The sequence below is a fragment of the Pseudogymnoascus verrucosus genome (genome assembly GCF_001662655.1).
Source record: "Pseudogymnoascus verrucosus strain UAMH 10579 unplaced genomic scaffold scaffold_26, whole genome shotgun sequence".
Classification (NCBI taxonomy): Eukaryota; Fungi; Ascomycota; class Leotiomycetes; order Thelebolales; family Thelebolaceae; genus Pseudogymnoascus; species Pseudogymnoascus verrucosus.
In genome coordinates, this window is record NW_017263677.1 from 374,636 (window position 1) to 386,873 (window position 12,238).

At 56.1% G+C, this 12,238-nt stretch overlaps 4 protein-coding genes across 4 annotated transcripts; 3 read left to right on the forward strand and 1 right to left on the reverse strand.

Annotated features, from left to right (window-relative positions):
- The first annotated feature begins 61 nt into the window (after positions 1 to 61).
- MDM34 (ERMES complex subunit) lies at positions 62 to 3,055 on the forward strand. Its single transcript, XM_018276248.2, has 2 exons — positions 62 to 838; positions 1,026 to 3,055. The coding sequence occupies exons 1-2, from the start codon at positions 572 to 574 to the stop codon at positions 2,469 to 2,471; spliced, it is 1,713 nt and encodes a 570-aa protein (XP_018129755.1). The 5' UTR covers positions 62 to 571; the 3' UTR covers positions 2,472 to 3,055.
- Positions 3,056 to 3,219: 164 nt separating this feature from the next.
- NIP7 (ribosome biosynthesis protein nip7) lies at positions 3,220 to 4,055 on the reverse strand. Its single transcript, XM_018276249.2, has 2 exons — positions 3,686 to 4,055; positions 3,220 to 3,596 (listed from the first exon to the last, which is right to left on the reverse strand). The coding sequence occupies exons 1-2, from the start codon at positions 3,909 to 3,911 to the stop codon at positions 3,256 to 3,258; spliced, it is 567 nt and encodes a 188-aa protein (XP_018129695.1). The 5' UTR covers positions 3,912 to 4,055; the 3' UTR covers positions 3,220 to 3,255.
- Positions 4,056 to 4,101: 46 nt separating this feature from the next.
- Positions 4,102 to 6,292, forward strand: VE01_06811 (uncharacterized protein; the record flags this gene model as incomplete). The annotated part of the gene is made up of 1 exon (XM_018276250.2): positions 4,102 to 6,292. The coding sequence occupies exon 1, from the start codon at positions 4,244 to 4,246 to the stop codon at positions 6,290 to 6,292; it is 2,049 nt and encodes a 682-aa protein (XP_018129696.1). The 5' UTR covers positions 4,102 to 4,243.
- Positions 6,293 to 6,850: 558 nt separating this feature from the next.
- VE01_06812 (uncharacterized protein) lies at positions 6,851 to 11,289 on the forward strand (the record flags this gene model as incomplete). Its single annotated transcript, XM_018276251.2, has 6 exons — positions 6,851 to 7,090; positions 7,141 to 9,094; positions 9,634 to 9,727; positions 9,914 to 10,245; positions 10,313 to 10,759; positions 10,833 to 11,289. Exons 2-6 carry the CDS (start codon positions 7,194 to 7,196, stop codon positions 11,287 to 11,289), a joined length of 3,231 nt encoding a protein of 1,076 aa, XP_018129697.2. The 5' UTR covers positions 6,851 to 7,090; positions 7,141 to 7,193.
- Between the last annotated feature and the right edge of the window lie 949 nt (positions 11,290 to 12,238).

Consider the following 12,238-nt stretch of genomic DNA (forward strand, 5'->3'; position numbering starts at 1 on the left):
GACGATGGGAGCTCCAAGCTATTTTTTTTTGCTGCTGTTTTTTGCCCCATTTGCCGTATTTCTTATACCCGAATTTCTTCCTTCTTCCCTGTCTGCCCGCACAGCTGTGCACGGAACAGCCGAAACCTGGAGATCGCTGCACTATTCCCTTTCCCACATACACAATCTCCCTCCTTCCTCCTATCTCCATTTCTCCCTATCTCCACCTTTCCTCATCCTTCATCTTCATCTTTATAATCACTCTTCTTCCTCTTGTTGTACTTTACGACCTCAACTGTCGCTTCGAATTGTCGCTGTACTCTTACTGTACTTACCCGGGTGTGTTTTCGTCAAGGAGATTAAATTTAATTCCGACCGCGCATCAATCACGTTCACAATCACAATCACGCGACCCTTGTCCAACCAACAACCCAAGCCCGAGGAATCAAAGACGAAAGGTCCCGATATCGAAGAAGTCTTTTGCGATAAAGCTCTTCATCCTCTTCTGTCGCATATACGAAACAAACAAACAGAAATCGCCTCATCGCCACTACGACGGTGCTCATCCATCGTCTAATGTCTGCACCTCACCATGGCCTTCAACTTCAACTGGTCGCCGCTGACGGCAGACGCCGAGTTCTACCTGCGCGCGCAGGAGATGCTCACCACCGCGCTCAATAAGAACCCGAAGCCTCCCATCATCGTCGATGACATCCTCGTCAGCGAGCTGAATCTGGGCTCCGTCCCGCCGGATCTGGAGATACTGGAGATAGGGGATCTTGCCGAGGACCGGTTTCGCGGTATCTTCAAGATGTGCTACTCCGGCGACGCCTTCTTGACCCTCAAAACACGGGTCCAGGTACGCTGCCTTCTGCTTGCTTCCTGCTTTCCTGCTCGCTTTTTCTCGGGATATTACATTCATGCGCATTTCGCGATTTTACTTCGCGATGACTCTTGATGTGGATCCCGAGGATGCGCGCTCATTTCATTGTTTCATGCACCCCGCGCAGCAAACTATAACGTGAGGCTAATATATCAACAAACAGGCAAACCCGATGAATACGTACCTATTTTCAAAACCATCGTTTACTTCGCCGCAACCTCTAGCTGCATCGTCCGGATTAACGATCCCCTTGAAAATCACCTTATCGGATATCAAACTATCGGCCTTCATCATCCTCGTCTTCTCCCGCCAAAAAGGACTGACGTTGGTGTTCCGCAATGACCCGTTAGAATCCATCAAGGTTTCATCGACATTCGATTCCATACCGTTCGTGTGCGAGTATCTCCAGAAAGAGATCGAAATACAGCTGCGGACGTTAATGATGGAGGAACTACCCGCCATCATCCACCGATTGTCGCTACGACTGTGGTGCCCGGAATATGCTGCGAAGGAAGAGGAAGAACGTCTCGCGGAGGAGAAGCTGAAGGAGGGCGAGGTTGCGACCGACCCTCTCGCAAGCCCACCACAAGATGCCGTCGACTCGCACGGAAATGTGTTCGACTCTCGTGAGATATCATCGCTATCCCTCGAGGACGGCGTCGAAAGCCACTCGCTATTCTCGCAAAAGAACCTCCTTCGACTGGGCGTGCTGAGCGACTCGCAACGCACCTTCTCCCTCTTCACACCCGCCATCCGCGACGCAGTCTTCCGAGCATGGGCCGGCCCAGGCGACCGCGGCGATGGCTTCGCAATCACTCCCCCCACCCTGACACGGACCCACTCAGCCGTCTCCAACGGTGCCACAACCTACACCTTCTCCGACCACGACAACGAAGGCAGCCTCCCCCCTTCGCGCCCCTCTCTCAGCCACCTCCCCTCCGCAACAACTGGCCTCAGTCTCGGCGCCGGCCGCCACCGCACCCATGGCCGCAAGAAGCGCCACCGCGTCGTCAACCTACGCAAGAAGGTCTTGAGCGACACCCTCAGCGAAGGCGGCGACTCCGAAACCACCACCGACACCGACTCCTCTGTCATGGGCGGCTCCGAGCCCATCATGTCCACGCGCATCCCCGAGACACCAGACGAGGAACCCATCACCCCCCCGCACTCCCCACAAGTCCGCTTCCGCCCCCGCCTGGACAGCATCGACCTCGGCGAGACCCCGCGCCAAGTCCCAACCCGCGTCGCCGCACCCGTCCCAACCAGCACCACCCAAACCGCCCTCACCAACGCGATGGACACCCCCCTCCCCTCCATCGAGCCCGCATCCCCCCTCTTCCCGCAACAACGCACAGCTCTCCAGCGCGCCTTCCCGCGCGAGAAGTCGCCTAGCGACTATATGCGCCGCGGCTCGCAGATGGGCAGCCTCAACAACTACTCCCCTTACCCATATGAGGGCGCCGCACAAGGCGGCATCATCGAGCAGGCGTGGATGATGAGTATGGCAGCTGAGCTGGCGCGGCGCGCGCACCTGCGCAAGCAGGCTGATGGGAGTGAGTGGGGTAGCGAGAGGCGCGACGAGACGCCTCCGCCGGCTTATGGGGTATGAGGTGTTGACCGGCGGATGGGTTGTGTTTTGAGATTGTGAGGACTTTCTTATAGCGTTGAGCGAGTTAGCTTTGACTTTGCTCCCCATCACCACTCTTGGGTCATCGGCGTTTTTTTGTGTGTTTTAGCTAGCGATTTTTCTTTGCTAGCATTTTCAGTTTCTGTTTTTTAAGGGGCGTTTTTGGGGAATCTTGGGATAGGTCCGGGAATTGACCGGACTTCGGACTGGTATGTCTGTCTGTCTTTACAAAATTATGGGAGACCACCGGCGTGTGGCTTCTGAGGAGGAGAGGATGATGGATTGGGGTGGTGTATTTTGTGTGATATATGGGTTAGGGATTGGTGGGGTGTACAAAAGGGGAAAATTATTGGTTATTGGTTGGTGGAGGGGACTTGGTGTATATTTTTATGGAGGATGGGATGGTAGATCAGGTGTGCTCGAAGATAGAGAAGCGGCTGGAGAGAGTGGGGAGTGATACTCTGAATGAAGACGTTGTACACTGTATTCCACGTTTGTCTCAGTATATGTGATTCCTATGCCAGTAACAAGTTCACACAAGGTCCAATAAGTACAAGTAAATCACAGCATATCCGAAGCAGAAAGTATTCCAGATGTGGTATTTCATTGTGCCTACACAACCCATACAATACACCCCACCCACCCAACGCCCATATATCTAAATATATTCAACGCCAAAGCTCCCATCCTCACTTTTCCCCCATTCCCTCCCCACTTCCCCTCCCCCTTTTCCCTTTCGCTTTTCCTTTCCCCTATCTCCCCCCCTCTACTGCGTCGAAAACAACGTATCCTCATCCCTCAAAAACTCCCCACAATCCGCCTGCCTAAACGCCGCAATCCCCGTCGGATCCAACCGTCTCGCCTCCTGCGTACTCCTCGCCGTCACCCCAAAGCCCAGCGGCGTATCGTTCATGCTGTACACCACGATACCCTGGTGCTCTGGGCAGTCCTCGGACCACCGACCTACGTGCGCTTTGAGGATGTGGCCGCCGTAGAGGAAGGGCATCTCGCCGTTGGGCTTGATCCAGAGCTTGTGGCGGGCGTGGGCGGCGAGGATGGGGAGGGCGGTGATGTGGAGGCGGAATTTGAGGGTTTTGGTGAATTTGCCTGGGGGGGGGTTAGCTGGTAGCTGGGAGGTTTCTTTGCTTTCTGCGAATCTTTCTTTTTGGGGAGAGGTGGGCTGGGGTGATGCATACCGAGACAGGTGCCCAGCGACAAGAGCTGGTCGCGCGCGATGGAGGTGGCCAGGTTGGCGATGGAGAGGAGGACGTAGTAACACCGCGACTGGTGGAGGCGGAAGACGTAGCGGTCGCCGTTGGGGGAGTTGTCGAGGGGTGCGATGAGGTTCTTGAGCGAGGTGCCGGTGTAGTTTGCCAGCTTGGCGAAGAGGACCTTGGTCTCTTCTTCTGTGAGGGCGCGCATCTTTTTGCGGCGTGTGGGGTGCGCGGCTGGGAGGTGGTGTGTATATGGACGTCGATTGAGTGCGCAAAGTATGCGTATTAATTTTCTCTGTGGTGTTGGGGAGGGTGGTGTGAAGTTTTGGAGCTCGGGTTTTGCAGATTAGAGTTTATCGCTGGGGGGATCTCTCGCGAACTTTTTTTATGCGGGGAAAGTTTTCTGCGAGGGCCGCATTATTTTCCGGGCGGAACTGGCGACCGCAAAACACCGCCCTAGAGAAATTTCGAAATTTCGAAATCTCGAAATATCTCGACGCCCATAACCAGCAATTATTTCTCGATACCTGAGAAATAGAGATGTCGCGAGCACCGGCCGTTAAGAGGCGCAAGCTGTCGCCGCAGCCTGGCGAGAGCGAAAGTAGGGCCGAGAGAGCGGAGTTGAAGAAGAAGTCGACGAAGGCTTTCTACGACCAGGCCTCGAGCTGGGATTTGGAGCAGGATTATGAGACGAGGCCGAGGAAGGGGGGGAAGAAGGATAAGGAGAATACGAGGTTACCTATTAAAACCGCTGATGGCATGGTTCAGGAGCTTGAGGTTGCGGAGGAAGATGAGGATAGCGACCTTGCTTGGTTGAGCGAGGGCGAGTCGGAGCCAGAGGAGAAGCCGGAGAAGGAGAAGAAGCCAGAGAAGCCAATGCGACAACAGATCATGGAGGCGAAGGAGGAGCTTGCGAAGATTGCGCTGCTGCTGAATGAGGATCCGGAGGAGAATGCTGCGGCTTTCAAGACCTTGGCTGCGATCGGGCAGTCTAAGACTACAACCATAAAAAAGCTGGCGCTTGCGACGCAGTTGGCTATTTATAAGGATATTATCCCTGGGTACAGGATACGACCGCTCAATGAGGATGATATGGAGACGAAGGTGTCGAAGGAGGTGCGGAAACTACGAGCCTACGAGCAGGCGCTTGTGGGAGGGTATCAGGCATACATTAAAGAGCTGGCCAAGCTCGCACAGTCTGGAAAGGGAGGATGGTCTAGAGATGGCGGGCCGAGCTTGGGAAGTGTTGCTATTGCCTGCGCGTGTACGTTACTTACATCGGTGCCGCATTTCAATTTCAGAGGCGAGCTGTTGAAAATCTTGGTTGGGAAGCTGAGCACACGAAAGATTGATGCGGACTTTGTCAAGTGTCGCGAGACGATTGAGACTCTCTTCCGCGACGACGAAGATGGAACTCCTTCTCTAGATGCCACAGCCCTTCTCACAAAGATGATGAAGGCGCGTGGATACCGTGTCGACGAATCCGTCCTCAACACCTTCCTCCACCTCCGCCTCCTCACCGAGTTCTCGTGGAAAGCGAGCACGAACCACATCGACCGGCCATCCAAGGCCGAGGGCGGTTTCGATGCCGCCAATCATCTCAAGGCCAAGCGTGTCTTCCGCACCAAGAAACAGCGCAAGATCATGAAGGAGCAGAAGGTCATCGAGAAGGAAATGGTCCAGGCAGACGCCACCGTCTCGCACGAGGAGCGCGACAGGATGCAAGCCGAGACCCTCAAGCTCGTCTTCGTGACCTACTTCCGCATCCTGAAGATCCGCTCCCCGAACCTCATGGGCGCCGTGCTCGAGGGGCTGGCCAGCTACGCCCATCTCATTAACCAGGACTTCTTCGGCGACCTCCTGGAGGCACTCAAGGACCTCGTCGGCCACGCTGAGACAGGCGATGACCTCGACATGACAAACGATGATGACACCCCAGCTGACGAGTACGACGAGGAGACAACCCGCAACCTCACCCGCGAAGCCCTCCTCTGCATCATCACCGCCTTCGCCCTCCTCGAGGGCCAAGACGCCGCCAAGGCAAAGACAACCCTCTCCCTCGACCTCTCCTTCTTCATCACCCACCTCTACCGCACCCTGCACGCCCTCTCCCTGAACCCCGACATCGAGCTCAGCTCCAAGTCGCTGCGCCTTCCCGACCCCAACGCCCCACAGCAGAGCACCAAAGACAACAAAGTCAACGTGCACACCACCACCGTGCTGCTGCTGAAGTCCCTGTCGTCGGTGCTCGTACCCAAGCTGGGCGCGCGCGCGGTGCCGCCCCTTCGCGTGGCGGCGTACACGAAGACGCTGTTCACGAGCACGCTGCACTTGCCGGAGAAATCGGCGGTGGCGATGATGGGGTTGCTGGGGAAGGTGAGCAAGACGCACGCGACGAAGGTGAGGTCGCTGTGGAATACGGAGGAGAGGAGGGGGGATGGAGTGTTTGAGGCGCTTGCCGGGGAGGTGGAGGGGAGTAATCCGTTTGCGGCTACGGTGTGGGAGGGGGAGTTGTTGAGGAAGCACTTTTGTCCGGGGGTTAGAGAGGGGGTGAAGGCCGTGGAGAAGGAGGTTGTGGGGAGTAAGTGATGGGTTGGGGTTGTGGTGAGGAGTGGGGGGATGGGTTAGTAAAAATATGATATCTAGTTGGGAAAACCAACGCAACTTGCCCTATATTTCAGCTTCAAATGTGTGAGACGCCAGGTCTATTTGCGAGATCTTGTCAAGAGGAGCAGCGAAAGCAGTGATACGAGGTTGTGACTTTGAGGGGCTCGGGAGTGCGCGTATGATCTTGGCCGGTTCTAGGCCTTCCTCGGCGGGCATTCCTGGGAGCGGCCCCTTTTCGGGGGATTACGCACTCACGAGTGAATATTAAGAGAGAATAACACGTGAGTAGAGTAACTGAAGGCCTTCTCTGTACATAACGATATATATATTCTGCTGTGGCTATATAGACCGGGAATGCTGAACCTGCAGGTTCGGGGAAGGGCAATGAAAGCTTTGAGTGAATCAAATAGATGAAAAACAAAAATGGTGACTAGGGAGTCGTGACGTACAGTATTTTCATCTCCCCGCAAGCCATATCTTCAGGAGTTGGGTGGTAGATTAATATACTCTGAAAAGACTATTTCACATACTATTCCCCTCCCCTTCTATTGGATATTTTAAAAGGGTCCACCGTGGTGAATATCTCGAACAAAGAGTTTGCTGGGGGGTTGGCAGTTTTCACCCTGCTGCAGGTGTTGGTACAGTCTTCCTCGCTAAAGCCTTCTCAGCGTTGGAGCTCCTGGTGTCGCACCCCCTTCTTCCACGCCGCCAACCCCAACGCGTTCTACCTCCCCGACCACGCATCTGTACGATTACTGGACTGGCTGTGAATAGTTCTAAGTATTAACCCATCCACCCAGCCATGCTGCCCTCGACTAACACCCGTGCAGACGTTGCGAAAACACGGCGGCGAGCCAAGCCAGGGGCGACAAGCGATGCGACGATGAGTACGAATCCCCGACACACGCGAACGGCCGCGACCAACGGACCCGACGGCGACCGCACCACGCGGGCAACCTCAACAGAGAAATCGCGCGCGGGGAAAACGTTCCTCGATAACTGGGTCGAGCCATCGCTGCCACCGCCCGCGCCCAGCTTCACGGATCACCCGCACCTGAGCATCGAGCGCTACGGCGTGCTGGAGAACATGGCGCCCCTGGGCACGATGCCTACGGCGAAGGCGAAGAAGATAGGCAAGGACACGCCGCGGAGGGGTGTCAAGGCGGATGAGTCGGAGGTGGAGGCGTCTACGTCGCGCGAGCTGGTGACGCCAGAGCCCCAGATCAATATCATCAGGAAGCGATCGCAGTCCGGGAAGGCGGACGATGAGGAATGGAACCCGCGTACGCCCAGCGCGCAGGCTAGGAAGAGCGCGACAAAGACCAAGCAGAGTGCTGAGGCAGGAGCGGCGATGTCGCAGTCGCCGCATCGCAGCAAGGAAGAGAGGGATATGTTCATTACAGACAGGGCTGTGCAGTTTGCGGTCGAGGATGCCATATTGGACTACAGGTGGCCTACAGCATACGCATTACGGACTATGTACAATGATCACAGGATCAACCCGCGCATCCGCCGACTGTTTATGCTTATCTTCACCGACCAGGCTACAGAGGAGGAGAAGACCGAGTTCCAGTGTCTGATGACCTACAAGAAGAAAGAAGGCGCGAAGGACAACAAGGCCCAGCGCTACTTTGACGAGCACGACAATCTTTATTCGCCAGTGAACCTGTTCCAGAAGTCCTGGAGTTTCAGTGGTGCCTCAAAGAGGGCTTCTACAGAAGTGGCAAATCGTGCATCAGCGTCCCCCCACAAAGATACGTCTCACGTAAGTAAAAAGGCAAAAGTCGCCCACGCCCAGCAGACCGCCAGCCACACCATGCCTCACATTCATCTTAATTTGAGCGGCATCAGCAGTGCCAGTGGCAAGCCGGCCGAAACGAATGGAACATCCAAGGGCAAGCCGACAAGGCAAGCCCAAAATGGTGCCACTACAGTTTCTGTTGCGACACGGAGCAGGTCAGTGTCGAGCAGCTCATCGCTATCATCACTTGATGAAGCCGTGCTCGAAAGTGAAATGGCCGATATTTCGGATGAGGCGGCCCAAGGCGAGGAAATTAGTGAGACGAGCCACGGCACCAAAACGCTGAGGGCGCGGGAGGAACCCGGTCGTTCTGCCGAAAAGACGGCGCGCAATCAAAAGGCCAAGCAACCAATTACACGACATTCAGCGCACGCCCCAAGGCCAAACCCGCACACCTTCACTGCTGTCAACACTAAACCTCCTGCTGCATCAACACCATCATCACCTCCTGCTCTCTTCCCTAATTTATTGACCAACGCCAACACTCGCAACGGCACTGGCGACAACGTGATGCGCCCGTACCTCGACGAGAACTACGCTCTACCCCAATCTCTCTCGCTACCACCGCAAAATCTCGTGCGCTCTCACAAGAAGGGCGCCGCTGCTGCGCTCCGCCGCGTCACGACACCTCGTGACGAGGAAATTATTCGTCGCAAAAAGGAAGCCAAGGGCAGGACTGACGGCGCCATTTCCACGCGCCAGAGCTTCGTGCGGACGCCGGTGCAGGGGCCTGATTTGGGGTCAGGCAGCGAGGCTGGTGATGGGGGCGCGGCGGGGGTGTCGCAGCCTACCACGCGGCAGGTGTTACGTTTTAGGCGGCGGAATCGCGACGATGAGTCCGATAACCACAGCTCGCCGACGAGACTGTCGTTTCAACCTGACCTGGCGCCAGGATCTACGAGGAATTCAAGGGCGAATACGCCTATTGCGGGTGCAAGACCTACGCGGAAAGCAAAGAGTTCAGGAGCACGGATGAAGTCATCGTAAGTCACCAGGTTTACTTGTCTCATCAACCTTCCATTCCTCCATCGCATTATCATCCCCTTTACGCTATGTTGCTATGCATTTGGTATATTGGGAGCTGTGGGAGGGTTTTTTCCCTTATTTTAGCCGGGTTTTCTTACCTGTTGGGCGGAGTTTGCTTGGGTACTGCTGTTCCGCTAGGCGGCTTCCCAATGTCGTCGTCGCCCCAACAGCAGTACCCGCCGGTCATGGGCGACATTGCCGCTCATTGGCCGGTCAAGACTCGGCGGTCCTTCGCGGAACTGCATAGGTCGTTTACCTTTTGAAATGCTTCGCCCACGCGTTTCTTAATTCCCCTTACTCCCTTCTCTCTCTTTCTGGTGATCAAAGGCTACGCACAAAGGAGAATTATTCCATCATTGCATTGCACAGAATACTACACATACATTGATTGCATCTCTCTTTCTTCTATACAGGCTTACAACTTGTTCTCCTTTTGCTGCAAGCTTTCAACATTCACAATGCCGGCCAAGAAGAAGCAGAAACTAACCAAACCTAGACCAAAAAAGAACCCCCAAGGAACTTCCGCTGGTATCCCAAGAGCCAGTGGGCAAAGAGACAGTCCTGTATCAGGCGGACCAGGAGTCAACTTTGTAAGTTTAAGAGCTATGATACCCTCCCTTGCTGTGTCGATCATGTCACTCGCTCCGTGTGATGCCAGTGTCTTCCTGCAGGCTTGGTTTCACCTTGCTGCACACCTGCACATACTCCAAGCCCTTATCTTCCCACACCAAAGGCCACCAATATAGATAAAAGAATCCCAAGCTAACATCAACCAGGATGAAAACGATGAATACTGCTCAGCATGCGGAGGCAACGGCGACCTCGTCTGCTGCGATGGCTGCACCAGAGCATTCCATCTAATCTGCGTCGACCCTCCGATGGAGAGTGTAAGCCAGTTACCACCAGACTGGTACTGCGTCACCTGCGGTTCCCTCCGCACCGGCCCAGGCGCCACCCACCGTCGCCGCGGCTTATTCGGTGAACTCACCATGCTTGTCGAGAAGCGCAACCCCTCCGCCTTCCACCTCCCCTTCTCAATCAGAGACTGGTTCGAAGGTGTCCGCACCGGACCAGAGGGCGAGTATGAAGAGGGTAATCCTCCTAAGAAGTGAGTCTTACCCCCCTTCCTCCCTTCCCCTCCGATCTGACCCGAACTAAACTGACCCCCCCCACAGAAAGCAAGAAGAAGCCATCGACTTCCTCCGCCTCAAAGACGCAAAGGGTAACCCCGTAATCTGCAACTCCTGCTCCCGCGGCTCCGGCGGCACCCTCCCCATCATCCCCTGCAGCTTCTGCGGTCTGCACTGGCACCTCGACTGCCTTGACCCCCCCCTCGCCAACCCGCCCACCATCACCTCAACCCGTCCCTGGAAGTGCCCTTGCCACATCGACGACCTCCTCGATATCGTGCCTGGTGCTCTTGGCCCCGCTCACCGCTTCCGTCGCGTGAAGGGCAGATCGGCGATCAAACCCGCGCTGAAGAGGGGGATTAGGAATGATGGACATGTCGAGGTTGAGGTGGCGGAGAGTGATGATGAGGAGAGGGAGTTTTTTGAGGATAAGGAGTATGGGAGGGTGTATATGTTGCCGGAGAAGGGGATTATTCTCGATTTCATCTCTCGGTATGTCTTTTATTTCCTTTCCTTTTCCGCTGCTGTTTTTTCCCCCTAAGAACTACAAACTAACACACCCAAGCGTCCACACAAAACGCCGCACCGAAACCGCACTCACAGACCCCTACGCCGTTCCACCCCCCCCACCCACCACCACCACCGCACCACCACCCCTGACACCCCGCAACATAGCCGACCAACAAGCAGCGCTCAACCTTGCCCAACTAGCCACGCAATCAGGCCACCCACCTTCCGATAGCACGAACCAGCTCATCACGGCGCTGCTGGCCGAAGCGGCGCCGGCGGTTATTGATCTGGTCGCGAGGGGGGATACGACGGATGTTACGGGGAGGGTGTTGGCGAAGATGGATGTGCAGGCGTTGAGGGCGGTGAGGGGGTTGATTGATGGGGTGTTAGCTGGGAGGGAGGAAGGGGGGAAGAGGAAAAGGGAGGATGAGGGGGGGGATGGTGGGAAAGTAGAGGAAGGGGAGGGGAAAGTAGAGGAGGGGGAGAAGATGTCGGTTGAGGTTGAGAAGTGAGGGGAGATAAGGGGGGTTGTATCATATTTTGTATTCGTTTGGGGGAACTTTCGAGACGGAACGGGGCTGGGAGGGGAGTGGATATTTGGGGGGGGGGATAAGATAAAGATAAGATAGGGATGACTGGGCCTGGGTTGAGCGATAGATCGTTAAGATGGGGGGGACTGGAGGTGTGTATCGGGGAAGAATCGCGAAGTGGGAGAGGGAGGAGGTAGAGAAAGTAGTAGGAAGGATAGGCAATTCCAAGCTTGAGAAACGTGTTTTTGAGACTTTCTGCATGATTCTATGTATCTATGTAACTGTGACTGTGATGGCGAGCGTGCTGTATTGGCGTGCGTCTGGACTACTGCTACCGGTTGTTTTTTTGAGTGCCGTGTGTGCTGCGAGGTCTTAAGCTATGCAAGGGGAGGCAGGGGAACGAAGGGGGGGAAGGGGGGAGTATCACCATTTGACGACCACCATGATACGAACAAGGAAGGAGAAGAATGTGAAAAATAGTCTTTATACACCCCATGAACTGCCTATAAAACTCCCTCTCTCCCTCCCCTTTTATATCCCCTTCTTCTCTTATCCTTCTTTAGGTACGAATCCCACGAATCCCATCCCTAACAAACAGCAAAAACCATCCATAAAATATCACCAATCCGTCAAAAACGCTTCTTTCTTAACAAGGAAGAAGAAAAGGAAATCCCCCCCCCCCCCCCCCCCCCCCCCCCCCCCCCCCCCCCCCCCCCCCCCCCCCCCCCCCCCCCCCCCCCCCCCCCCCCCCCCCCCCCCCCCCCTCCCCCCCCCCCCCCCCCCCCCCCCCCCCCCCCCCCCCCCCCCCCCCCCCCCCCCCCCCCCCCCCCCCCCCCCCCCCCCCCCCCCCCCCCCACCCCCCCCCCCCCCCCCCCCCCCCCCCCCCCCCCCCCCCCCCCCCCCCCCCCCCCCCCCCCCCCCCCCCCCCCCC